At 38.7% G+C, this 26222-nt stretch overlaps 1 protein-coding gene across 2 annotated transcripts in view; it reads right to left on the bottom strand.

Moving 5' to 3' along the window:
• Positions 1-26222, bottom strand: part of LOC131228627 (transcriptional adapter ADA2) — a 49798-nt gene that overhangs the window by 5994 nt on the left and 17582 nt on the right. The window contains exons 4-11 of one of the 2 annotated variants that reach the window (XM_058224409.1): positions 23026-23091; positions 22760-22885; positions 22577-22649; positions 14593-14656; positions 14444-14490; positions 13677-13826; positions 12446-12671; positions 1432-1642 (exon numbers count right to left, since the gene is read on the bottom strand). In XM_058224409.1, coding sequence (XP_058080392.1) covers positions 1432-1642; positions 12446-12671; positions 13677-13826; positions 14444-14490; positions 14593-14656; positions 22577-22649; positions 22760-22885; positions 23026-23091 — 963 coding nt within the window. The remainder of the gene's footprint in view (positions 1-1431; positions 1643-12445; positions 12672-13676; positions 13827-14443; positions 14491-14592; positions 14657-22576; positions 22650-22759; positions 22886-23025; positions 23092-26222) is intronic. The other variant, XM_058224410.1, reaches the window with a different exon arrangement.

Raw genomic sequence — 26222 nt, 5'->3', positions numbered from 1 at the left:
TCTGAAATTGCAATCTAAAGCGGGGCCGGATTCTAAATGGTGTGTATTTTTGAGTTTTTATTCATTTTTATATGTTGTAAATAATGTCAAATGGTAAGAAATTCATGTTTCTTCATGTTTTGCATGAAAATTTATGGATTTGGAGAGTTAAGGGGCTTGTGTCAGATTGGGAGATGTTTGCTTCTTAGCTTTGCTAGCCCTTTTTTCCTGTTTCTCATTTTTTGTTGCTCTTTCTCACTTCTTGCGGGTTTTGATAAAGTTTGGTTATCTTTCAAAAAAAAAAAATTTATGGATCTAGTGCTTCGATTTTGAGATTTAGGGGAGATAGGCCAAGTTGTGGAAATTTAGGGAAAAATCAAATTTCTCCTAAATTTTCCTAAATCGATTGCGATTTGGGTGTCCACACATGAAATCAAACATATATATAACTTGATCTACACATTCTTGACAATTTTGGAATTTTTCAGGAAAAAATAATTATTTTTTTTTTCGAAATCCACTAGTATAGTTCTAGTTTTCTACGTCTTCTTTTGCTTTTGAATGTGATGCTTGTGTTTCCATCTCTGTCTTCTTACATTTGTAATTTTTACAAATTGACTTTGAATATAGTTGCATCATTTCAGTCAGACAACGCATAGGTTAGGACCCTAAACAAAGGAAATCTATTATGTGCACTTATATTTTTTTGTGATTTTAACAATCTTGAAGTTTCATGAGAAACATTCGACCAATTTCCCCATGTTTCCCAATAACAACGATACAACCAATATATCCCGTGCAATAACCGATATGTATCTATACTATAACCCAAGGGTGCGATACATTACACAATAACAATACAAAAAACATTGGTTGGACATAACCCCAAAAATCTCCCTCATTGGATGATCCCAAGCAACTGATTATGCCTCATTAAATATGAACTGATGGTTGCAAATGTCCATGATCATCAGATGAATCCCCCCCATATAAAATCTTTCAGTCAAGCATCATTTAATACTTTTGAACAATACCCTTGGGCCCTGTTTGCCAGACACGTAAAAATGAGCACATCTCATTCTAGTCAACAGTAATTATGTATTGGAGATCTTGATCTCTAACCTAATCATTGTTAACATGAACGCATTATATATTAGAGATTAAGATATCTAATACAAAATTACTGTTAACTAAAATGATATCTAACTCATTTTTAGGCCTGTACCAAACAGGGCCTTGATCTCTCAAAAAATAACAATAAAAGCATACTCACAAACAATCCTTTATCATAATATTTTACTGATACAGAAACTAAATATTAGCTACATACACAAAGAATCCTTACTCATAATATTTCACTGATACAGAAACCAAACATTGCTTAAGGGGCAAGCATGTAAAAGGTGCAAAGATGAATGTCTCAAGAGGTCGGAAGTTAAGCAAACATTATACCTGAAGTTCTTGAATTTTTTTCCGAAGCCTGTGCTCCTCAATAAGACCCTTAACCAAGGCCTCATGCTCTTCTTGAGAATGAAAACGCATGAAAACCTTACAATGATTATATATCTCCCTTTCTTCACCTGAAAGGTCCTTCTCAATAGGATTAGGATAAAGTAAATTCCTCTCCAATACAAAATCCTTTCTCCGTTTCCTCTCATCAAGCCTGCCAGAAATTACAAGTATATTAAAACCAAGGACAAAAGATAAGGAAAAGCTTCTAAAAAAAGACAATTTGGTGTTCTTCACAATGGTAGTATGATGAAACAGCAAACATGGTAAAGAACATGGGTAGATTACTAAGTGTTTTTTCCATCATGACTCATCCACCATACATGTGGCATACATTTCTGTCAATCCAGACCATCCAAATTGTGGGCCCCATAAACACAAACATATGCAACTGAACTAAACAAAGAGATCCTTGATTTAAATTTACGTGGTCTACAGGATCAACATAAAAAAAAGATGACATTATCAACATACATGTCATATATTTTAGAAAGAACTTCAACTTTCTTGTGTACTATACTTGCACGTTCAAATCTTAGTTATCTAGAGCTCCAACACTGTTAAATGTGAAGTGCCGGAACCACAGCACTGCTTGCACAGATTCTTCTTTACTGGAAAAGTACACTGACACCATACACGAATTGAAATATCACAACACTGATTCAGTTGCAGCACATCCAGATTTTCTTGTTGCTTTTACCAAATTGAAAATGTCCTCCATTTAATATGCATATTAGGTATTGGGCTCTTATATTCTTACTTAATAGTGAGTTTTTATTTGAAAAAAATGCCACTAAATTTTAAGTAAGCAGTTTAGGAGTATAACCATATAACTAAATCAAATATTAGATTCTTAAATTGATCAAATGCAATGCAAATTTATTAAAATACAATGCCAAAATCTATGATTCCTATTTTAGGGATTCCTCGAGTTTTAATTATCCATAATTGTGTCAAATTTTGCCACTCTACCCGTCCATGTAAAAGAAAGCTGAGAGGAGTTATTGGAATACAGGATGCTTGTAGATGTTGAAATACTATTTTATAATCAAAGAAACAAAAATAGGAAATACAATTGGAAGCTAAAGAAAATCAGGAAGAATAAAGAAAACAACAAATTGCATTTACCACAATACAGCATAGATTAACTTGGCGCCATCCTAGGACTTAGCCTCATGGTTACGAATATCGGTACTGGGTGCATCGGCCCAGCCAAAAAATGATACGATACGGCATCGCATATCCATATCGGCCGCATTTCGGAAATAAACTTTTTAGATAAAAAAGCACATATATATATATATATATATATATATATATATATATATATATATATATATCAGAAATAATATGAAAAGAATGAGAGTGTGCGTGTGCGTGTTGAACATGTATTCAATGTCGTATTGGACCATTCTTTGGTAAGAACGCTGTCTGCCAGGTTATACTGTTGTAACCTTTAAGTTGCAATGTTGAGTCTTTTGGGTATAAATTGTTGATGCAAGTCATAAATTCATATGATATATCATTAATGAATGTATTCTACCATTTCATCCATATGTCCATTTCCCCTTTTTTTATTTTTGAAAAGAAAAATACAAAAATAAAAATAAAAATTGTCAAAATACACATGGTACGTTTATGAAAATACAAAAAGAAAATGCACAAAAATCCAAGAGGAGGAAAAAAAGTCATAAAATTTTGGAGATCGTATGTGGGGCTTCTTGTGTTTTGTATATTCCATCTTATCCATTTAGTAGACGCATCCGACAAAGATGAATGGACACCCACATATTCAGGCCATACAAATGGTCAGGTGGGCTGCAACACATGATTTTAAGGGCATGTTTGGATCTACAGCTTACACAATAATGTTGTGGAATGTTGTAATGATTACAGTGTCAGGTAGTATTCTGTGGAAGTAGGGTGTTTAGATGGCATATGGAGACATTGTTTGGATAGGTAGATGAAGGTCATAATCCGTAAATTAAACGCATTCAACTGCATTTGGCAAATACACCAGCCAAGGTTGGATTCAATTTCAACACCATACGGTGCTCCCCATTCGAGCTGTGGTCAAGTCTTATCCCGACCAAGATTATGTGGGACGTGGTTCGGGTGTAAACGCATGATCTGAAATGCAACCTCCTGACTTGTCATTTTGAAACCCACCATGATGTTTGTGATTCATCCACGCCGTCCATCTATTTCGCTGTCTCGTCTTAGGGCCTCAGCCATGTAAATGTGACTGCTCCAATGGTCAGAGTGGACCACACCAAGGGAAACAGTGGGGATTGAAATGCCTACCATTGAAACCTTCCTAGGGTCAACGTTGATGTTTATATGCCATACAAACTGTTTATAAGGACATTTGTGCCAGGATGAAATTTTCAGAAAATGACAACATAATAATAATAAAATGTTATTTTGCCTTCTTTTTTTGAAAGATTGCCATTTTTCTTTTCCCTAAATCGGGTACCTAGCCTTCGATCCTTTATTTCAAGGCAAAAAAAAGAAGAAACTTGTTTTGATTTTCAAAATGGCTTGAGATCTAGTCAGAAATGGCCTTGAAACCATCCTTGACTTGTAGAAATTCAAATAGAGAAGGAAAAAAGAAAAGCGAAATAGTTGGAAAATGAGAGCCAAATGTGGTTATTTACGCCCGTATCAACCGATACGCATACAACACATCAATGCTAATACCGGCCGTATCGGACTAATACGGTTCAATTTTCATAACAGGCAGATACAGACCCATATCACGTATTGATAAGGACATCCGAGCACCATTCAGAGTATACCAGAGGAGGAGGAGGAGGAGGAGAGCTTTGGCCCCAATTCCAGCATTTCTATGATTGGATGATCGTTATATGGGGCCTGGATCGAGTATGTAGCCGCGTTGGAAGACCCCACATGCATATTTATGCAGCTTTGAAAGCCCCATACTAGGAAGATGCATGTTATTGGACACATCTAAACCATTAGATTCATTAGATACACTTATCAGATCATTGGATTTTGCACATGGACAATTGGATCATTTTGGACTGTTGGATGATAGATACATCGTAGACATGTGGACAGTTTTGGACGTTGGACATAACTGGACAGTTTTTCTTTCTACTCTATAGCTTTTCTTTTTGGTTTCTTTTGGGCTATTTTATGTTTTAATTGGAATAAGGGGTATTTTAAACATTTCTTAGCAATAAGGGTATTTTTGTAATAAATAAATAAATAACACCCCAAAAGTAATGCATGGGCATTTTCACACCGGACTCGAGTGGGATAGCCTGTGGAATGTAGGGGCGCACTCGGGGTGGGCAACCTGTGTGAGGCGGATGGCTCGTGTGAAGTGGGGCCCGCGAGGGGGGTTCGACTGAGGTCCTGACCCATGGGATGTGGGGCTTGGGCTCTGAGATAAAGAGATTGATTCGCCATACTCTATCAGTTCGAGCTTTTAGAGCAAGTGGCTAGTTGTCCCACATCAAAGCAGTACCAGAGTAGGAGGTCTCATGTTCGAGACTCCTTACCGAGGATGATTAATGCAGGGGTATTTTCACACCGAGCTCGAGTAGGGTGACCTGTGGGATACAGGGGCACATTCGGGGTGGGCAGCCCATGTGAGGCGGTTGGCTCGTGTGAAGCAAAACCAATGTGAAGTGGGGCCCACAAGGGGGGTTCGACTGAGGTTCTAACCCATGGGACGTGGGGCTTGGGCAATGAGATAAAGGGATTGATTCACCATGCTCTATCAGTTCGAGCTTTTAGAGCAAGTGGTCAGTTGTCCTCTACTAAAAAGACTATTAAGGGTGGGCATGTGAAGCCCTAGGGGACATTATGCATTGAAATAAAGTTATATGTTTTTGCTTTAAGCAAAGAAAAATGTCCTGTGATTGGAGTTGGTGTGAAGCCATGGAGTGATTCCAATTTATCTCTCTCTTATTCTCTTCCTTCAAGGTATGATCTTCACTTTCCTTCTCTTTCCCCTCTCTTTCTAGTTTTCTTTTCTTTTCTTTTCTTTCTTCCACATCAATATCTACCCCCCATCACCTTTTTTTCCTTTGTTTTCTTCCTACACCTGTGCACCCAAACACCATCCGGACCTAACCTCGACCACCATCGAGCCCAATTTCCCATGTCCGTACGATTGTACGTACACAACTGTACGGCTATCCGTACACCCAGCCCCCTTCCCTCATTTGGTCCTTGATCCTTCGACCCCAAAATCTTCAAAATCTCAAAACCCTAATTCTCAAATCCTAGCTTTCCTAATCCTAAAACCCTAAATCAATTCCCTAATTTCCTAGTTCCCAAAATTAACCTTAACCTCCCAAAACCCTAACAAATTCAAGTGATTTCCTCTGAATTAAGATTAATCCCTATGCTAGATGGAAGTTCTACCTTCCATGGGTCCTAATTGACTAATATCTTCTCAGATTTCATAGGAGGATTATTGTTTGGTTCGAACTTGAGCATATTTAATACTTGAATTATTTAACCTTGTGATAGATTCGATTTATTTTGTGTTTTGACTTCTCTAATTAATATGTTGATTAATTTCATCGCACCATTCTAGGTTAGACTATCCGTCCTGCATTATGTATTATATCAAGCCAAGACAGATACGATGCGGCAATATGTATCGTATCCATATTAGCCGATACAATACTGATATTCAAATGGCACCCTCCCTTTACCCTTTAGTGTTATAATATCATGTTATATGCAATGATATCCATTTTTAAGATGTGGGTGGAGCTAGTAAGAAAAGATTTTGATGACCTGTGGTTTACTTGAGGAAATGGTCCTCGATAGAGTGGAATGGTCGAATATGATTCATATAACCGACTCCATTTACTTGAGATAAGGCTTAGATGGTGAAGGTGATTATGATATAATAATATCCATTTACTTAGTGTTCGAAGTATCGGTATCGCTATAAACTTCGATGATTGGGGATACGGAAACAATATTGATATCGCTGAAAATATCACTGATAACCAGAAATGCGAGGAAACATGGGAAAAACTGTGGAATTTTCAGTGAAACTTCAGACGATGCTAAAATACACATATTTGCATATTTAGAAATTAAAAAAAACAAAAAACAAAAAACAAAAAGAATGTATACACAGTCTAAACAACCAACCATCCACCTAACCTTTCATCCAAACATTCATCAATATTGTAGAATATCAACAACAACTCACAATATTTTGCCTAAAAATCATTAACAACTGGAAAGGAAATAAAACATTACGGTCTCGATATCACGCATGTTGCAATAACAATAATATAAAGATATTATCAATATTATCAATGACAAATTGAACACTGCATACAACCATGTGGCATAAAAAAAATTAAAATAGATTTTTTTAATAAACATTTTTTTGTGATATCCCTACGTTGACAATATTATTGAAATATTGCTGATACACTTGTAATACAAGTGTCACCAAGAATTTACACAGTCGAAAATATTGGCGATATCGATACACTAGCAATACAAGCGACACCTAAAATTTACACAATTGAAAATATCAGTGATATAGATATGTTGGAGATACTTAGCGATACATTGTTGATGGTATTGGAGTTATCAGTATCACTACCAATGTTATCGATATCGCCAAGCTGGAGATAACGATAACATAAGGGATATTTCAATAATATCAGGGATAACTCAAACAATAGTTATAACATCCTAACATGAATTGATCATTGCAACCTCCTGGTGAAGACCATATTTTGCAATCATTTGTTTTTGGTTTGAATCCCTAGTTTGTCGTACCCTAAAAGAAATGTATTGAATTATTAATGGATCTCGTTATATATAAAGTATTGCATCTTAATAGCTAAAATGTAATTTTTTTTAACATTTCTAAAATGTAAAATATATTATCTTTCACTTAAATAATAATAGTCATTAAGGGAAGTAAATGATCTTTTACACAAGCATACTATGCTTACCCCACCTACGAATGGCTCTTCAGACCATTTGTTCATCAATCTATTACTTCACAATCAAGAATTCTGAAAGATTTGCATCCTGCCATGTGTTGGGAGCCCTTATGCACTTACATTCAATATGTCCTGGATAATTGTAGGCTCTGACCAATATAATCAGAAGTATTGATGCAAGGACTCTCTATATGGTTACAAAATAGCTAAAAGAACAAGGTCTCATGATTTCAAGAGTTAGGGGAGAAAGGATGCATCTTAAGCATCTCACTTCATAATGTTATGTTGGGATGTGAACATTTGAACTTCCATTTGGTGTTCATGAATGCCTACAACCAGTGAGTATACATGAGAGGACCTTAGGCATGGTTTAAAATGTCGGTATTGACCCCTCCAATTACTAATATGATACAGCGACACAGCCTCCCCATCTCGTATCAGGGTGGGCCAATATTGATATGGCCGATGAGGCTATATCGTAACGGATATTTAAAACATCTCCTTATGGATCCTGCAGGGGATCTGATGAGGACATCTGAACCCATAGAGTACACCAGAAGAGGAGAGCCCTAGTGGCTTCATTGTGGGTAGGTGATTTTCACGTGGGACCCACAAGCGGGCCCGGATCGAGTTTCTAGCCATTGTAAAAGCCCCCACATGCATGTACATGCATCTTCGAAGGCCCCACACTAGGAAGATGCATGTGGGTTGCTTCATTGGAAGATTTGGACCATTGGATCGTGACAACATGATGATAGGACCGTTAGATCACATGGACAGCTTGACCAGACCATTAATCATGGGCCATCGTCATCACCGGACATCATGGGATATTATATACTGTAGGATTTCATTTTTTAGCTTAGATTAGGTGTTATTCCAATTTATTTCATATTTAGTACATTTATTTGATGTTTTGAGAGGTTTGGGACAGTGGGAACAAAAAAGAACTAAAAGGGCAATTTTGTAATTTGGCAGCCCAAAGCCTATTTAGGCTTAGATGTCCAACCCTTGGGGGTTTTCTATGCATGATATTTTGGGGAAGGGGGGGGGGGGGGAGCTCTTTCTCTTCCCTATGTGTGATGCATGGAAATCTCTTATGATTAGAGATCTTTTGGTGTGATTCCACAATGGTGTGAAGCTACAAGTTATCCTATAATCTCTCTGTCTTCAACAACAAGGTATTTACCTCCTTCCCTTTCTTTTCTTACTTTCTTCTTGTTCTTCCTATCTCACTACATACCCAACCCTCACCAGCCCAAACCCATCTAGACGTGACCGCACGATCAACCCCGATTGTACGGACCAATCCATACAACCATCTTCTTCCTTCCATTTGTGACTCTTCTTCCCTCTTTTCCCATCATTTAACCCTCCTTGTAGAAATCCTACTTCCCTAATTTAGAACCCTAACCCTAATTCCAATTTTCCCCAAATTAAAGAAATCCACAATTCCCCAATTGAGCCCTAAATCCCAAATTGATCAAACCTACATTCAATTAGCGTTAATACCCTATGCTAGATGGTAGTCCTAACTACCATAGGTCCTTGTTGAGCTTTATTTTATAGATTTTGGACTGCAAGATTGTCCCCGGGCCCCGAATTTGGGCATAGTTACTGTTTGGAATTGTTTTGATATGTGATTGAACTACTTTCATTTTATACCATAATTAGTTGACTAATTTCAGCAATTCATCATGGTAGATCTCATGTCCTGCATCAGGACCATATAGAAGAATGCTAAACACAGTCGAACAACTAGGAAAAGGAGGATATGCACCCATCAATGTTTCATTTAGTGCAGTGGACCACCATGGCCATGCATGGCATGGTTTATTACTTGGCTGACCAGCTGAACACTATCAGAAGGCACAGATGCACCATTTACCAGAACCAACAGACTGTGTTGGGCACTCCTTGTTTGAGTAACTTAACACACATCAACATTTAACTTTTGATTGCCTGGTAGAGAGAGCAACAACTGTAGCATCCTAGAAGAATACCATCCATGAAGGAACTATAGGATCTTGCAATGAAGCAATCATGCAGTTTGCTGCTGCACTGAATTCCATACATCTAGCACAAATGTTTTAGTAATCGACACCAAGGACAGGGGATGCATGAAAAACCACAGATCAGAATATCTTAATGCTGCAATCTTTGGCCTGGTTATTGTTGAATATGAACCATTGCTTCTTTTTTTCATTCTTAACCCAAATCCACTTTCTTTTCTTGGTGGTATAGAGGCTCTGGGAAAATTGCTTTAGAAGGGACGGGATACAAGTCTAATCCGGGGCTTCAAGGTGGCTCGATCTGGCCCTCCTATTACACACCTTCAATTTGCGGACAACACTATTCTATTTTGCAAGGTGGAAGAGAATCTAGTTGACAACCTCTGGAAAATAATTGCTTGCTTTGAAATTGTGTCAGGGCTGAAAGTGAATGATCTAAAATGTGAGCTGCTGGGTGTGCACTTGCCCCAAGAGGAGGTTAGAAGGCTTGCAGAAAAATTTGGGTGCAGGCCGAGTTGCTTCCCTTCCACATTTCTTGGGCTACCATTGTGCATCAGAAAGCCAGCAAAGCAATTGTGGGACCCTGTGATAGAGAGAATAGAAAGAAAGTTTTCCTCATGAATAACGCACTATTGAGAAAGTGGTTGTGGAGGTTTGCTACGGAAGAGCATTGCTTGTCGAGAGAGGTACTATCTAGAAAATGTGGTAATAGTTCTAAAGGGTGTTGGACTAAGGATTCCTCACTCTACGAAGCTTTTGGCCTTTGGAAAGCAGTCTTTTCTATAGCCCCTAAGTTCAAAGAAGAAGGTTCCTTTTTGGTAGGGGATGAGTCTCAAATTCAGTTTTGGGAAGACCGTTGGTTGGGAGACTACTTGCTAAAAGATGTCTTCCCATCATAGCAACCTTAGCCCCAAACAAAAATATTCCGATCGCAAAGTGTTTCTTTAGATTTGAAAGAGGGATTGTTTCGGCTCCCCCTTGTCGTAGGGGTCCTGATGATGAGGAAGTGGAGCTCTTATTAGCCTCTTGTAGAGGCTAAATCTAGCAGCCCATTATGTTGCAGAATCGGACATTCGGACTCAATATTGGGAAAGATCACAAATCGGGTAGCTTTTCGATTCGGCCTTTCTATAGAAAATGGGTTGATTCCCCTTCGCCCTCTAGCCATAACTTTCAATTTTGGAAATATGGAGTGATGCAGGACAATTAACCACTTGCTCTAAAAGCTCGAACTGTTAGAGCATGGCGAATCAATCCATTTATCTCATAGCCCAGGCCCCACATCTCATGGGTTAGGACCCCGGCCGAACCCTCCTCGTGGGCCCAAATCACATGAGTACCGCCCCACACGGGTGGGGTCCGCCTCTCACGAGTCACCCACCTCACACGGGCCGCCCACCTCGAGTGTGTCCCCGCATCCCATAGGCTATGCCACTTGAGCATGGTGTGAAAATGCCCCTGCATTAATCACCCCTGGTGAGGAGTCTCGAACCCGAGACCTCCCGCTCTGACACCGATTTGATGCATGACAATTAACCACTTGCTCTAAAAGCTCAAACTGTTAGAGCATGGCAAATCAATCCCTTTATCTCATAGCCCAGGCCCCACATCTCATGGGTTAGGATCTCAACCAAACACACCCCCCCCCCCCCAATGGGCCCCAAATCACATGGGTACCGCCTCACACGGGTGGAGCCTGCCTCTCACGAGCCTCCCACCTCACACGGGCCACCCACTCCGAGTGTGTCCCCACATCCCATTGGCTACCCCACTCAAGCCCGGTGTGAAAATGCCCCTACATTATGGAGCCTCCTCCAAAGTGGCAGCTTTCGTGTGGTCAATGGGGAGGTATAAGGTAGTCACTGTTGATAATCTTTGTAAGAGAGGAATGGGGCTTCCCAATTTGTCTCTAATGTATGAGGGATACGGAGTTAGTGGACCATCTTTTTATTCATTGTCCATTCGCGAGAAAGATGTGGGAGTCTTTCCTATCAACCCCCAATGTCGATTGGGTTATTCCGGCCACCATCCCCTCCTCTTTGGCTTTGTGGGTCAAAGGAGGTGTGGGCAAGGTATTTAAGGCAGTTTGGCATTTGGCGGCTGGCCACCTTGTCGGGTATTTGGGGAGAGAAATAGGAGGTGCTTTCAGAACAAGTCCTAGTCGGTGGAGCGGATCTTCCAAAAAGCATTAGTGTGGGTCACTGAATGGACATCGGGCTTGAAGGATTTGGATCCTTGCATCATTGTAGCAATTTTGGGCCTATAGTTTTCCGTTCTCCTTTTTTTCTTTTGTTGTATTCTTTCCTGCTTTTTGGGGCTTCTCAATAAAACTTGGTAGCTTCCATAAATAAATAAAAAACCATACATTTCTACACCACAGATAGTTAACTTGGGACGTTTCAATCAAGAAGATTTATTTATTGGTCATTCATCATCTACGAGGGGTAAATCAGATTGAAGATTGGAATAAGAAAACCATGGGCCCCACAGTACAGAATCCAGTGACAGAGAGCCGTCCAGCTTTTACAATCTAACAACATAGCAGGACACATGGTTTGTATGGATAAGGATACAGACACAGTTACGGAGAGTGGAGATATGGCTCTGTATGTCCAAAGATCCAGGACCATAGATGTTAGATACTGGTATACTATCATATACTTTAATACCAATCACAAAACTGCAGGATATCAGAAGAAAATAAACTTAATACAATAGGAGACAACCATATCTTGCAGGTATCCACAAAGTATTCAGGTGCCAGTATCAATATAGACAAGGTATCATACCAGTATGTAAAGCATATTAGAGTATCTGGGTATCTAGGATGATTGTATTGCATGTATGCATGTGCATATGTGCGTGCATGTGCATGGGTGTGTGGGCTTGGGTATCTGTGGGTGTGAGCGCCTGCCTGTGTGTGTGCGGGCACACATGCACATGCCTGTGTCTGTACTCATTGTAAACAGAAAAGTCACTGTGCACCTTGATGAATAAATACGCAACACTCGCAACTTCAGTTCACGCTCAGCTTCAGGATCAGTATCCTTGAACTCCATCTCTGCTAGCATCTGCTCAGCATCGTTATCGTATTCAGGATCGAACTCTTGCCTCTTGGGGTTATAGCCGCTCAACTCAGTCATGGAAGGCCCTTCATCTCCAGTATATTTAGGTTTTTTTCCTCCCACACTCCGGTCTACTTGAGTATCTGCTGGGCAAAATATAATACGAATATGAACCCCTTGGGTGATGCCAGGATCCATTAGGGCCCTGCTATTAGCTTGACTGGCAGGCCGGGTGGTGGTTCAAGGAAGAAGGAAGCCACGGTCTGTGTTGTGGCTATTTGGAGGGAAAGGAATGAGTGATGCTTTCAAAACAAAGCAGGTCAGAGGAGGATGTATAAATAAAAGAACAAAAATGGCTTGTTGTGGGCTATTTGGAGGGAAAGGAATGAGTGATGCTTTCAAAACAAAGCAGGTCAGAGGTGGATGTATAAATAAAAGGACAAAAATGGATTTAATAGGGTGGGTTTCTTGCTTAAAGATATTCGATAAAAATTGATTGGTTGTTTATAGCAGGGATGTAATATTGTAATGTTCATGAGAGCTTCAAACTCTCATCAATAAAATTCCATCATCTTTCAATAAAAATAAACAATTCCAAGAGAAGTGTTTATTGTCTTTGCAATTCCTAAAAGCAAGCCAAGCGGGGCCCTAAAGAATTATAGGGTGCTGAGCCTCAGAGAGCATATTATTCTGAGGATCTCTATTCAGTACATGTAGGGGCCACTGTTAAGGAATCCAGACTGTTGATCTAATGGGCAATTCTGTGGATCCGGGATTTCCCAACGAATCACTCACATTGGGTTCCTAACCGTTGGATTGGTGAACTACAAATAGGCAGTTAGGGAAAAAAGAACAAGTGCAGAAACTGTTCACATTCAATGGGAAAAAGGCCAAACACCAGAGGGTTAGAATATCCTGATCTGGGAAATTCAGGTCTCCCATGCACAGTGGGGCTCATCAGGGAAAACAGAGCGAATCAACGAACCATGTGCCCCAAATGCATGGGATAGTGAACCACCACAAACTACATGCTTGCTAAGACTCAGCACCATATAATTTCTCGTTAAGTAATAACTTTGAATATTAGTGCAACCATTTGTAATGAACAAGGGATGGATTACACCAAAGGTTTTAGTTTATGTTTTGCGTACCTTCAGCTGATGTCACGCCTTCCACTTTGATCCCATCTGGTCCATCCTTGAACTGCACCATGTTTGATACCTTTTTACCTGCACCTGCTGATGCCATATTCGTGCTGCTACAACCAACCCCACTCATCTTGGACTCTCCAGAATCTCCATCTGATGCAAGATGCATTGAGTGTATTCAGTTTTTTTTTTTTTTTAATGATTGAATTCAGTCTATTCCACCTATACAATAATTTGGAAAGAAAAGAGGGAAAGGGAAATCTGAGTTCAGGATACCAACTTATCTGTAGTGTTACAATCAAAGTGGACCCTTGGCAAAACAGTCCATGATCCGGATTGTTCATGACATTGTTCCCACTGTGGACCGGTCATAGTCAAAATATCTCAATAATTGGATGATCTAAATGTCTGATCAATGGCCTACAAAGGTAAAGTAGATAGGTATAATTGCAATGTTCAACAATGTATTAGAAAACTTCCACCCATTGGACAGGTAGGATCATTCAATCCATCTGACTTGTGGACGATGGTCAACCCACAATGGTTCCCACCAGATGAGTGGTCCTGATCATGGACTGTTGTAGAAACTTGTCAAACTTGAGTGCAGCAAATCAGATGACTGGACCTGCCTGATTTTCAGCCCACAACACCTTGAAGATGGGTATGCTTGATAAGGGCACGAGAACAGATCCAGCTTAAGGACATTGGTTTGATTATCCCATTCACAAATGAGATTAAAAAGCAACAGTCACAAATACCCATTGTCACACCTGCAGTTAAGCTGGACGGAGATCGCAAAGTTGGAGGTTCTTCGATCCTAATTGAGCATATCCCAGATAATTAGCATGAAAGATCCAATATATAGGAATTTAAGGCACAAGTGTAAACAGAAGCTGCAACAACTATATAATCACCATACTTGACCCTTGAAGGAGAGAATGGAGAATCTTCCTTTGGTGTGATCTCCCCAGCCCCAAGAAATCCTTTAGTGATAATAAACAGCATATGAAAAAACAGCAAGCATATTTTTTTATTAGAACTTTCATGGTAGAGCATCTAGTGAAAAAGGAGTTGATATATCAATAATGGTTTATCTTAACCTATCAAAAAAAAAAATCATGAAGATTTTGTTTAGATAGCTCTACTAGTAGTTGGGAACCATAGATTCATCAAAAAGAAATAAGTCAAAACCACCACTCTTAGCCCTTCAAATAGAATAGTTAACACTTGAACATGAAAAAGATATGCTGGGAGCAGCAAGCAGATAGCATTGTGCTGAAAATTCATTGATTTTCAACTACCAGCAAGAAAGATGAACCCTATATACACAGTCATATCGGAACTGACATAACATAATACTGATTCTCATAGTTGATAGTTGTATCATTTGTGGGTAGATTTTAACTGGATCCTGCAGTATTAGGTTAGTTGTAATGAAATCTGGTTAATTTTCTTATACTTTGGGCATAAAAATAAACAAAAGAAGTGATGTAAAATTTCTACCATAAAATCTATAAATATTAATAATTTAGATAAATTTAGCAAGCGCAAAAGCTTAATACTTTTTTTCCCGTACGGCAAGCTTAAAAACAATACCTTTTTTAACAAACTAAATAGACTTGGTAAAATGTTTCAAATAAAAATCATAAAATATAAAAAGAATATTGTGAATGGGATAGTTGTATGCATGTCCATGTCGGTGTTTTGAATAGCACCACCCATAGCGTAGCATAGCTACAACGCTACGTAGCATTAACAAATAGCGTAAATCCCTTGTAGCTTACTATAGGGGTCGTAGCATATGTAGCGTACACAGCATATGTAGCACTGTAGTGTACACGTAGCGTATATAGCATATGTAGTGAACTCTACGCTTTTTTAATAAACGATAATTGTATTTTGTATTTTTTACTTAATGCTCTCAACCTTTGGGATTTTAATTTCTTTTCATACTTGTGACTTGTGGTTTCAATTAAACATTATTAATTAAAATGGTTTGCTTAGGGCCCGTTTGGCCGGTCAGATTGGAAGGGATTGGATGGTTTTGGAAGGGATTGGAAGTTAAATCCTGGGACTGGCCTGGCGTGCTAAACAGAGTCGGTGATCTGATCCCAATCCCATGGATCTTAAGACAATCCACTGACAACACCATCATTACCTTTAAATCCCATCCAATCCACCCTAATCCGTTCAAATTTGCCGGGTACGTGTTTGGTTCGTGGGATTGAAAGGGATGGGAAGGTTTAATCATAGGATTGGCCGGGCGTGCCAAACAGACTGGATATAGCAATCTCATGGATCTCAAGACAATCCACTGACAATACCATCATTACCTAGAAATCCATGCCATCCACCCTAATACCATTCAATCCCTTCCAATCCACCCGGCCAAACGGGCCCTTAGAAAGTTGTTGATGTGATAATGATTTGATTTGGTTTATATATGTGGATTGGCTTTTGATAAATGATAATTAATAACTTGTTTGAACATGCTTATACTTGAAAAAATGAATCATCTTTTAGACTCTCTTTTATTTTCCTTACTATTTATTACATTTTTTCTATTTTTTAATTAAAAAATAGAAGTACCATGTAGCTTACACTACACACTATAGAGGACTAAACGCTATGCAACACACTACCACTATTTAAAAAATTGGTCCGTGTACTATATTTTGGAAAATGAGATCCATGTCCATGTACTATATTCTGGAAAATGAGATTCATATCAGCATCATGACGAAGAAGAAGAAACTGGCTATCCAGGTAGACGACAACCAAATGCTCAGTTGATATCTGTGGAGCCCACATGTTTCAAGAAGAAGAAGGAGAAAGAGAATGGCTCTCGGGGCAGAGGACAATCAAAAGCTGAGTTGATATGTGTGGAGCACAAATGTTTCCTGAACAAGTGAGCTCTCCAGGTAGACGACAATGAAAAGCTAAGTCGACGTATGTGGAGCCCACATGTTTACTGAACAAGTTCTGGAATAGAACTAGAACTTGCCCCTAAGCATACTCACACAACCCATTGTAAGGATGCTATGGAAGTTTAAATAAAATAGTAGCATTTGGTAGCTGCCATGTACTAATCCAATGACAATCAAACTCAACAATGATACCAAATAAGCATCACAAAATATTTTAATTCTTTCTTCAAAAAGAATCACAAGAGGTACCAAAAATTGATGAAGAATGTTAAAAAAGAAGATTGGGACAATCTCTTGCATGGATGAAACAACTTCAAGTATTGAAACTTCAAGGTCTATTAGGTGTAGTGGAGAGCAAAAAAATGAAAGTCATGTTAAGCAACTAGCACACTTCCACTTTCTCCACTCCAAATCTTGGTTTCCTCTTATCTCAGCCGAGATACAAAGCTAGTTTTCATAGACTTGCTAGCTCCTTAGAACTTTTGCTTGCATGTGCAATGCTCATATAATGCCCCAACGCTACTTGACTCTGCCTAACTCCCACTTGCATCATCAAGCATTAGACACCAACAACTTGGTGAAAATACAAGAAAACACAAGAGAATTGAATGGAAAAGCATGTATTGCACTAAGTAAAAAAGATTAAGCTGAAAAAGCCAAAACAAGAGCTCCTACATATAGGCCTAAAAAATCTCTAGATGCATACGTCCATGTTTAGAATAGCGTCATGTGGTATTCATCCAATTAGAAATCTTCCAAAAGATTTATAGATTTTCCAAAGGCATCAAGCTATAAGACTCTCCCAGAGAACTCTAGAATATTTCAATGTTCTCTATACAACTCAACAAAACTCTAGCCTATTTTGGGTATCTCTCCACACCAAGTACAAGTCTCTTATGAACAATATGAGCAAAAAATGGCCAAGTCCATAGATAAGTCTCCAAGCCTATGACAATTCTCCCCAACCTATTGCATCGACACCCTTGTCAAGCTTTCCTCAAGAACTTTGTATATGAAATCTTGAAAATACCACAAAGTGTTGGCTGGCTCCCACCATGATTCACACCGAGATAACCACCTTCTATTTCATTATGTACTCTATATATGTAGGGACTCCATGTTTATTTTTCTTGCAATCGGCTATCACGTATTCCTCCTTGTCAAAGTAACTCGACATAATTGTCAATGCCCATTTTGACATGCCCACGTCCTCATGATATGCCTTCAACCCACAAGCACAGAAGACTAGGTGGATCTTTAGATGAGTGGAAAGTTGAAGTATGACACTTTGACTCCGCATTTGCTCATCTTTCAGTCAGATATCACAAATTTCACCTCCTTAGTGAAGGAAGTCAATATGGTCATCAATGTCCACTTTGATACGCCTCATGTAGAGTCTTCCACACCCTCATGATATAGCTCCAAACACTGGCATGGAAGACATCCTCAACCAAGAACAAAGTTGTGGTAGCTAAAATTGGTACGATACTTTGCCTACCTTTCTAATAATGGTAAAAGGTCTCTTAAATCCTTGTACCAACTAGAGAGTGAACCATGTTGTAAGCAATCCAACGCTCTATGGTAGTTTGAAGACCATACATGGAGGGTTCTCAAGGAAGGTTCAATGAAGGCATTGATTCAATAGGAGGGAGAATTGTCATGAGCTTGACGGCTCATATATGAGCTCGTGCATTTGTTGCTTATATTGTACTTGGCCTGTATATAAAGTGTAGAAACATCTAGAATAGGTTGAGTTTTGCAGAGTTGCATAGAATACCTAGAATGTTCTTAAGTTTTTTTTTTAGAGCCTTGTAGCTTGATGTGTGGAAGAATCTAAAAAACCTTTTATACGAGATTCCGGTTGTTAGATGAATGTTGCATGAAACCATCCCAACCATCAACGTATGCATTTAGAGATTTCTTATACCTATATATAGAGTGCACTCATTTGCGCTCACTCAACTGAGTTGTAATCTTCTCTACTTGCTGCAAAATAAGCTTTCTCATTCCACTCTCATGCGTTCTCTTGCACTAAGTCCTTAGTGTCTAGTACTTGGCGGCACGAGTACAAGTCAAGCTAACTCAAGTAGCATTATGGCATTGTACAAGTGTCACACAAGTAAAAGTGCTAAGGAGCTAGCAAGTCCGTGACAATTGTTATAAAGCCTAATTGTTCAACAAGCACCATGTCCTACTCGGAGGTGATTGATTATGAGCAAGCCAAGAGGTGATCGTCCAAGCACAACACGAGGAATAGATCCAAATATTCAAGAGTAAGGACCTTGTTCATTTGGAGAATCATATTCACACATTGGAGCTTGCCATGGCCGACAGGGATGAAAGGTCTAGGACAATCAAGCAAGTAGATAATGACATGCAAGTATGGTGGAGATATTCAAGACACAAATTGCTGAAATTTGTAAGTGAATGGAAAGGAGATTGAAGAATTGCGTACTAAGGTCAACACCATGAAGAAGGTCATGGCTAAAAGTTGGCCTAATACCAAGAAGATACAAAGCTAAATGGGAGGTTGTCCTCCATACAAAGATTGCTATGATTTCTCTTAAAGGATAATACAACTTTTATCTAAGACATTTCACAAATCATACAGTAAGTTTCAGTTTATGCTAGAACTAGAAGGCAATATTTCCATGTGTGTTGCCCCGTTCCTTCTTACCATTTCCCCTGGCCATGTCCATCTCAGAAGACTTCTCCACTAACACATCCCGATATGATCTAGAACTTCCCTTGCCATGAACCCATGTACCTACAATGATGCAGGGGTGAACGTGGTGAGGTCGATCACCGTCTTCCTCAAGGATAACTACTTCGAATCCACAAAGGTTCTATGGACTCATCACAAAGACTTCTCGAATCCACGAGGAAAAAATCAAGAAAATATAAATAATATTCTAGAAAATTTGTAAATTGATTGATAATTGACTGATATGTATGTCCCTGTTACACCATTAATATAGAAAAAAAAATAACAAAATTCGTAATTACCAAAAATAGCAAAATTCTAACTATAATAAAAAATCTTAATTCTAATAAAACTCTTCTAAAACCTAATTTCTAAAAATAAAAATTCCAAATAAACTTTTGCTAGAAGAGTCCTAGTATGATTACAAGTTGTTTCTAAAAAAGAAGAAAACCTAAAACTCTAAAAGTAAGAAAATATTAAAAAAATCAGAATTACTAAAAATAGTAAATTTTCCTTAAATTTTCGTTTTTGAGCTTCAAGTGTGCGTTTTCTGACGAAACAGACAGACGCGACCCACTTTGTGGGTCGATTCACCTCAGATGGCCCATTTCAGTAAAGATTGATATGTTATGCGCCCCATAACGATACCCGGATCAAAAGTTATGATCAATTTACGGTCCACCTTCTTTTGGTCCAACCATGCTAGGAATGTATTTGTGTCATGTTCTACATCATACAACCTTCCTTGTAGTGCCCCGTTATCACCCTTTATGTCTAAACCTCCCTTCTCTTCTCTTTCCTCCTCCTGGTTAGAAGGTCAATTCCCACCTCTAGACCATATCTTGCTCTTTGTATTGATAATCTCCTTCCCTCAAAACTTTTACCATCCAGCGATGCTACTGCTTGATTCACCTCATATCCTCTCCATTAGCACAAAGGTGAACCTAATGTTTTCCATATCATTATCATGTAATGTATCGCACACTTGGGATACGGATACATATCAATTATCGCATGGGATATATTGGTTTGGTTGTATCGCGTAATGTTTCATTGTTGTTGGGAAACATGGGAAAACATTGGGAAATGTATCAAATTTTTCGATGAAACTTCAACAATTGTTAAGAAAGACATCAAAACATACTAAGAAATCAAAACATCACAAAAAACAAGTGCATGTAATAGGTTTCCTTTGTATAAGGTCCTAATTTATGCGTTGTCTGACTGAACTGATGCATGCATATTCAAAGTCAATTCATATCATGAACAAATGTAAGAAGACATGTATAGAAACACAAGAAATCCATTCGAAAGCAAGAGAAGTGAGAAGAACTAGAAAACTAGAAATATACATGTGGATGATGTGTGTTGATGTGCCTTAGACCCACATAGAGTTGTGAATATATTAAAAGTGGAATGTTGAAAAAAAAAAAAAAAAACTCTGAAATGGAGGCCAATCGATCGTTGATCGAAGTGGAATTTTGGAAATATATATATATATATATATATATATATATATATATATATATATATATATATATATATTTTAATTAAATTTTATTTTTTCCGAAAATCCCCAAATTAACAAGAATCACTAGATCAGGTAACATACATGTTTGATTTCGTGTTTGGACAGTAAAATTGCAACTGATATGGGATAAATTGGGAAATTTTTTATTTTTCCCCAATGATTTGCAAATCAACCCATCTCTCCCAAATCTCAAAGCGGAAGCTCTAAATCCATTATTTTTCATGCATAACATGAAGAACCATAGATTTATAACCATTTGACACTGATTTCACATAATTTTACAGCAAAAAAAAAAAAAGAAAAAAAAAGGATCGAAACTCGAAAATGCTCATTGGATGGAAAATGGCCCCAAATCAGCTTGGATCTTGATTCTGACTCAAAATTTGTGCTTTTCTTTAAAGGAATTTAAAAGGGAAGGGTCAAAATCCACAATAGATCTAGTTAGAAGTGGAAAGGAATGAAGAAAAAGATATTGAGAATGAGATTTTTTTTAAATTTTCTGTAGAAAGCCCTGGACTTCCCACATTTCTATGTGATATCATTGACAAAGACAATTTATAAAAGGGACCGGTCGCAGTATCTCGTGATATTTGTGATATCATGTGATATCTTCTACGACACGAAGAATTTCATATACTACTTTGGGGTTTCGTATCGCCCAAGTGGGATACACAATATATTGTGGGATACATTGGCCGATATTGTCAATACTGAAAACATTGGGTGAACCCTCGTATAATCCCGGAGCCCCAAATCTAAGGAATGATGACCTCCTTTACCTTCCCCATTCTCCCGAACACCCTGAGAACATTCAGCTCTAACCATTCTCCAGGGAAACTATCCACGAAAGGCATGGGGAACTTCAATAAGGCTCTGCTTCCTCTTCCCTTGTTGCTGATCATTATAGATCTCCTACCTGCCAGAATCCATCCTCCTTTCCTTCTTCTTCACTGCCCTCCTCTTCGGGAACCTCCCTTGCAGCTCTCCGGTCATCATCCTTCATTACCCTCCGGTCACTGACTTCATCGCCCTCCAGTCACCATCCTTCATTGCCCTTTATTGTATTTTACTTTATTTCAATTCTAATTTTCCTGAACTCCAAATGGAAGCTAACAACTACATCTTGTATCAATACATCATTTTTCTAAGGTAACACAAAAACATGGCCGATCCTACAGTCCAACTGTCCAGTCTGTTATTATCAGACATCCATCTGCAGACAGTAAACACAGACTCCCTGCACGTGCCAAGGACGTAAACATGTGCGTGATCCAGTCAACTTATCAGGTGGGCCCTTGGTGAATCTGCCCTGCCCTAAAATTTAGGTGGGTCCATTCATCAGGTGGGCCGCACATGCATGTTGAATGTGTAATGCATCCATTTTTTGTACAAATGGCCACCTGGTAAGCGAACCGGTCTGATTTTTGGCATGCAGCACATCCACCACTGGAAGAACAATGAACCTTGCACATTGTTGTGCTCATGCATTTTGGACTTTCACTTGTTTGCCACTTGGAGACAAACCATCTGCCAGTAGCATTCCTTAGTTCTAAAACATTACGCTAATGATATATCCAGGATTCTATAGTCACAAGACTGTATTAGACTATTTGCGGCCTCAAAGAGGTGTAATTGTTCAAAGTATGAGCTTCTTCTTCTTTTTTTGGAGATTCAAAATATGAGCATTTAATAAACTGAGATTGAAAAAACGGTGGATTTTCATTGTCAAGTCATCACGGACCTTTCTTGAGTTCACCAACTTTAGCCATAGCAAGAAGCTCCTTTCTATTCTTCCCAACAACGTGAGACATGTCCTACAGTGATTACATGTGGGGGAAAAAAATTGATAGCATTATGTTTTAGAAAAATGTGGTAATTGTCAAGACAAAAGAAAAAACAGGCAAGATCAAACCAAATGTAGTACCGGAAGAGGATAACAAGGGGAGTTCAGATATGCTGTTGTATAGTGATCAATGCACTGTGCCTTGCTCTTGGTGCCAACATGCTCGGCAACTTCTGCCCAGTTCCCCAAACCATACATTTCAATTCCCTGAAGTAGCAAAGTTATAAGTTTTTTTATTCATGCTATTTCTCTATACAGAGAAAATGATGATAATTAATATGCCAAAAGGACAAAACCCTATAATGCAGCATTTTGTAGAAACAGTGGGAACAGAAAACTAAGCATACCTCTAGAAGCAGTATCTCTTCATCTGCATACCAATCAGGAGAAATTAGAGGGAAAGACAAGCTGTCCTGTGGACAAAAAAACATTAAGAATTAATGCAATTAATAAAGCAGCAGAAATAAAATAAATCTCCAGTATCATCAACTTTCTGTTGCAACATGAAGGAAAATATATAAAAGAATTGAAAACAAACAAGAGTTACTCGAAGTGAATAAACCTAAACGAACAAATATAAAAGAGCTAAAACAGCACCATACCAAAACTTCCATCATGAATCCAAACAATATGACATTCCAAACTCATGCTAGGGAGTTCCTCGCAAGCATCGCACTAGATTGGAACCCGGGTGCAGTGAGAACTGGGAAGGGTTGGCTATGGCGTTTCTGGAAACTAGGCGCCGCAACAGTGCCCAATCGCCATGAGAAGTAGAGGGTTCCCGTGACATACTGGATGCTTGCCGGTAAGGAAGCTAGTCCAGGGGAATAGGATCCGTCATGCCATATGGAAGATAGGAACATTGGCAGGTAAGAGTATGGTGTTAGTAAATACAATGAAATGAAAGAGCGTCAACGTGGCATGTATTCAAGAAACCAAGTGAAAAGGGGCCAAAACTAGAGAAATTGACATGATTAAGGATATGTATAGGGAGCTGTAACAATTGTAAGGACCACTAGTGGAGAGACAGCTGAGTTCCCAATTACTGTAGGCTTCCACCAGGGGTCGCCATTCAGCCCATACATTTTTGGATTGGTTATAGATGAGTTAACGAGGTGTTTAAGGAAGAGATCCCATGGTGTATATTGTGATGACATAGTTTTGATTGACAAGATGAGGGAGGGTGTAAACAAAAGCTAGATTTATGGAAGGGAGTTTAGAACCTACAATTTTTTAAATTAGTCAGACTAAAACAGATTATATGGAGTGCAATTTTGATAACAATAGGAGTGGGAACAGGGAATTGGTAAAGATTGTTGACCAAGAAGTTTCCCAAAACAACCACCTTCATGAGAGTGGAAAGATAGAGAAGGATGTTGCCCATAGAATTCAAGCGGGTGGAAGAAATGGAGATATGCCTCTAGAGTTTTATGTGATCATCATGTACCACTCAAACTGAATGGAAATTTTATAGGATGGCTACAAGACTAGCCATTCTTTATGGGACAGAATGTTGGCCAGTTAAGGAATAGCGTGTTCATAGGATGAGTTTGCTGAAATGAGGATATTGAGATGGATGAGTGGCAAGATGAGGAAGGATGGAATCAGAAGTGAATGCAATAGAGAGAATTTGGTAGCAGCACCAATAAGTAACAAGATGAGGGAAAGTAGATTTCAATGGTTATGGTTTGGTCATGTGCAGCAAAGACCAAGAACTGTGCCGATTAAGAGTGAGTTTGTACAAGTTGAAGGCTCTAAAAGGGCAAAGGGAAGGCCCAAAAGGACATGAGTTGAGGTAGTAAGAAAAGACTTGATGACCTATGGTCTAACTGAAATTATGGCCCTTGATAAAGTGGAATGACAGAAAAGGATTCATGTAGCCAACACCAATTGGTTGGGATCCATGTTTTAAATATCGTTATCGCGTAATGTATCACACCCTTGGGATATGGATACATATCGATTATCGCATGGGATACATCGGTTGTATCGCGTAATGTATCGATGTTGTTGGGAAACGTGGGAACATTGGGAAATTGGTAGAATTTTTCAATGAAACTTCAAGGATTGTTGAAAAAGACATCAATACACACTTAGAAATCAAAACATTACCAAAAAAAAAAGTGCACATAGTAGGGGTTTCCTTTGTATGGGATCCTAATATATGCGCTTTCCAACTGAACTGATGCAAGTGTATTCAAAGACTATTCATATAATTTATAAACGTAAGAAGACATGTATGGAAACACAAGTAATACATTCAAAAGCAAAAGAAGAATCACTAGATCAGGTTACATACATGTTTAATTTTGTGTTTGGATACAAAGATTGCAACTGATTTGCGAGAAATTGAGAAATTTTGATTTTTCTCAAGTTTCTGCAACTTGACTTGTCTCCCCCAAATCTCGAAATAGAAGTTCTAAATCCATGATTTTTCATGGAAAACATGAAGAATCATAGATTTTTAACCATTTGACACTGGTTTAACGCTATTTACAACCAAAAAAAAAAGGATTGAAAATTGAAAATGCTCATTGGATCGAATAGGTGAGATATATCGGCACTACCTGTGTGTTTCGTATCGCACAGGTAGGATATATTGGCTGATATCGTCGATATTTAAAACAATGGTTGGGATAAGGCATGATAATGATGGTCCCTACCACTATGAAGATAACTAGAGAGTGAATATCATAGAAGCTGATAGACTGCTATTCTGTGAAAATTTATCATGTTCACCACAGAAACCAGTATGTGCCCACTCAATTTAATCATCACCATCATCATAGCCTCATCTGACCATTTAGGTCAGCTTTATGAATCTTGTTTCGCCAATCATTCCTAATTGAGGCCCTATCCTCAATAAAAGAACAAGCCTTCATTTCCCTTCTCACCACCTCTCTCCATGTCCTTCTAGGTCTTCCCCACATCCTCCTTTCAGGCCCTTCAACAGCGATCAAAGTTCACCTTCTCACCATGGTCGTCCACGGTTTTCGTGGCACATGGTGAACCATCTCAACCTGTTATTCATTATTTTGATCTCCGACTGGGCTACTCCCTTGCTGTTTTGAATGAATGAATTCCTGACACTATCCTTCCTATTGCTCGCACAAATCCATCTACTTGCTGTTTTGAATGAATGAATTCCTGACTCTATTCTTCCTAGTGTTCACACGAATCCATCTTCACAGCCTCATCACTGCAACATTCATTCTCTGCTCACATTGCTTTCTACACAAGATAGAAAAATGAAGAGAACAGAACTCGGTTCAGAATGAACTTTGAGGTACGTAACCGTATGGTGGCCTTTGAGTGAATAAATGCCCCCATCATGGGCTCACTCCACTAGCTTGTAAACAGGTTTCCACCAAGTATATGTCTTTGCAAAGAACATAACCCTATCAGTGTCGAACAACTGCCACTGCACGTCAATTTGCAATATTAGAGTGACCTTGATCCCTGAACACCCAAACACTTTGTTAATCCCAAATCATGAAACACATGGATAAACATGAGAGAGTTGCCAATCGACTCGATGTAACTC

The sequence above is a fragment of the Magnolia sinica genome, chromosome 16 (assembly GCF_029962835.1).
Source record: "Magnolia sinica isolate HGM2019 chromosome 16, MsV1, whole genome shotgun sequence".
NCBI lineage: Eukaryota > Viridiplantae > Streptophyta > Magnoliopsida > Magnoliales > Magnoliaceae > Magnolia > Magnolia sinica.
Note: the sequence above shows the minus strand (reverse complement) of the source record. Positions and strands in the feature narration are given on the sequence as shown.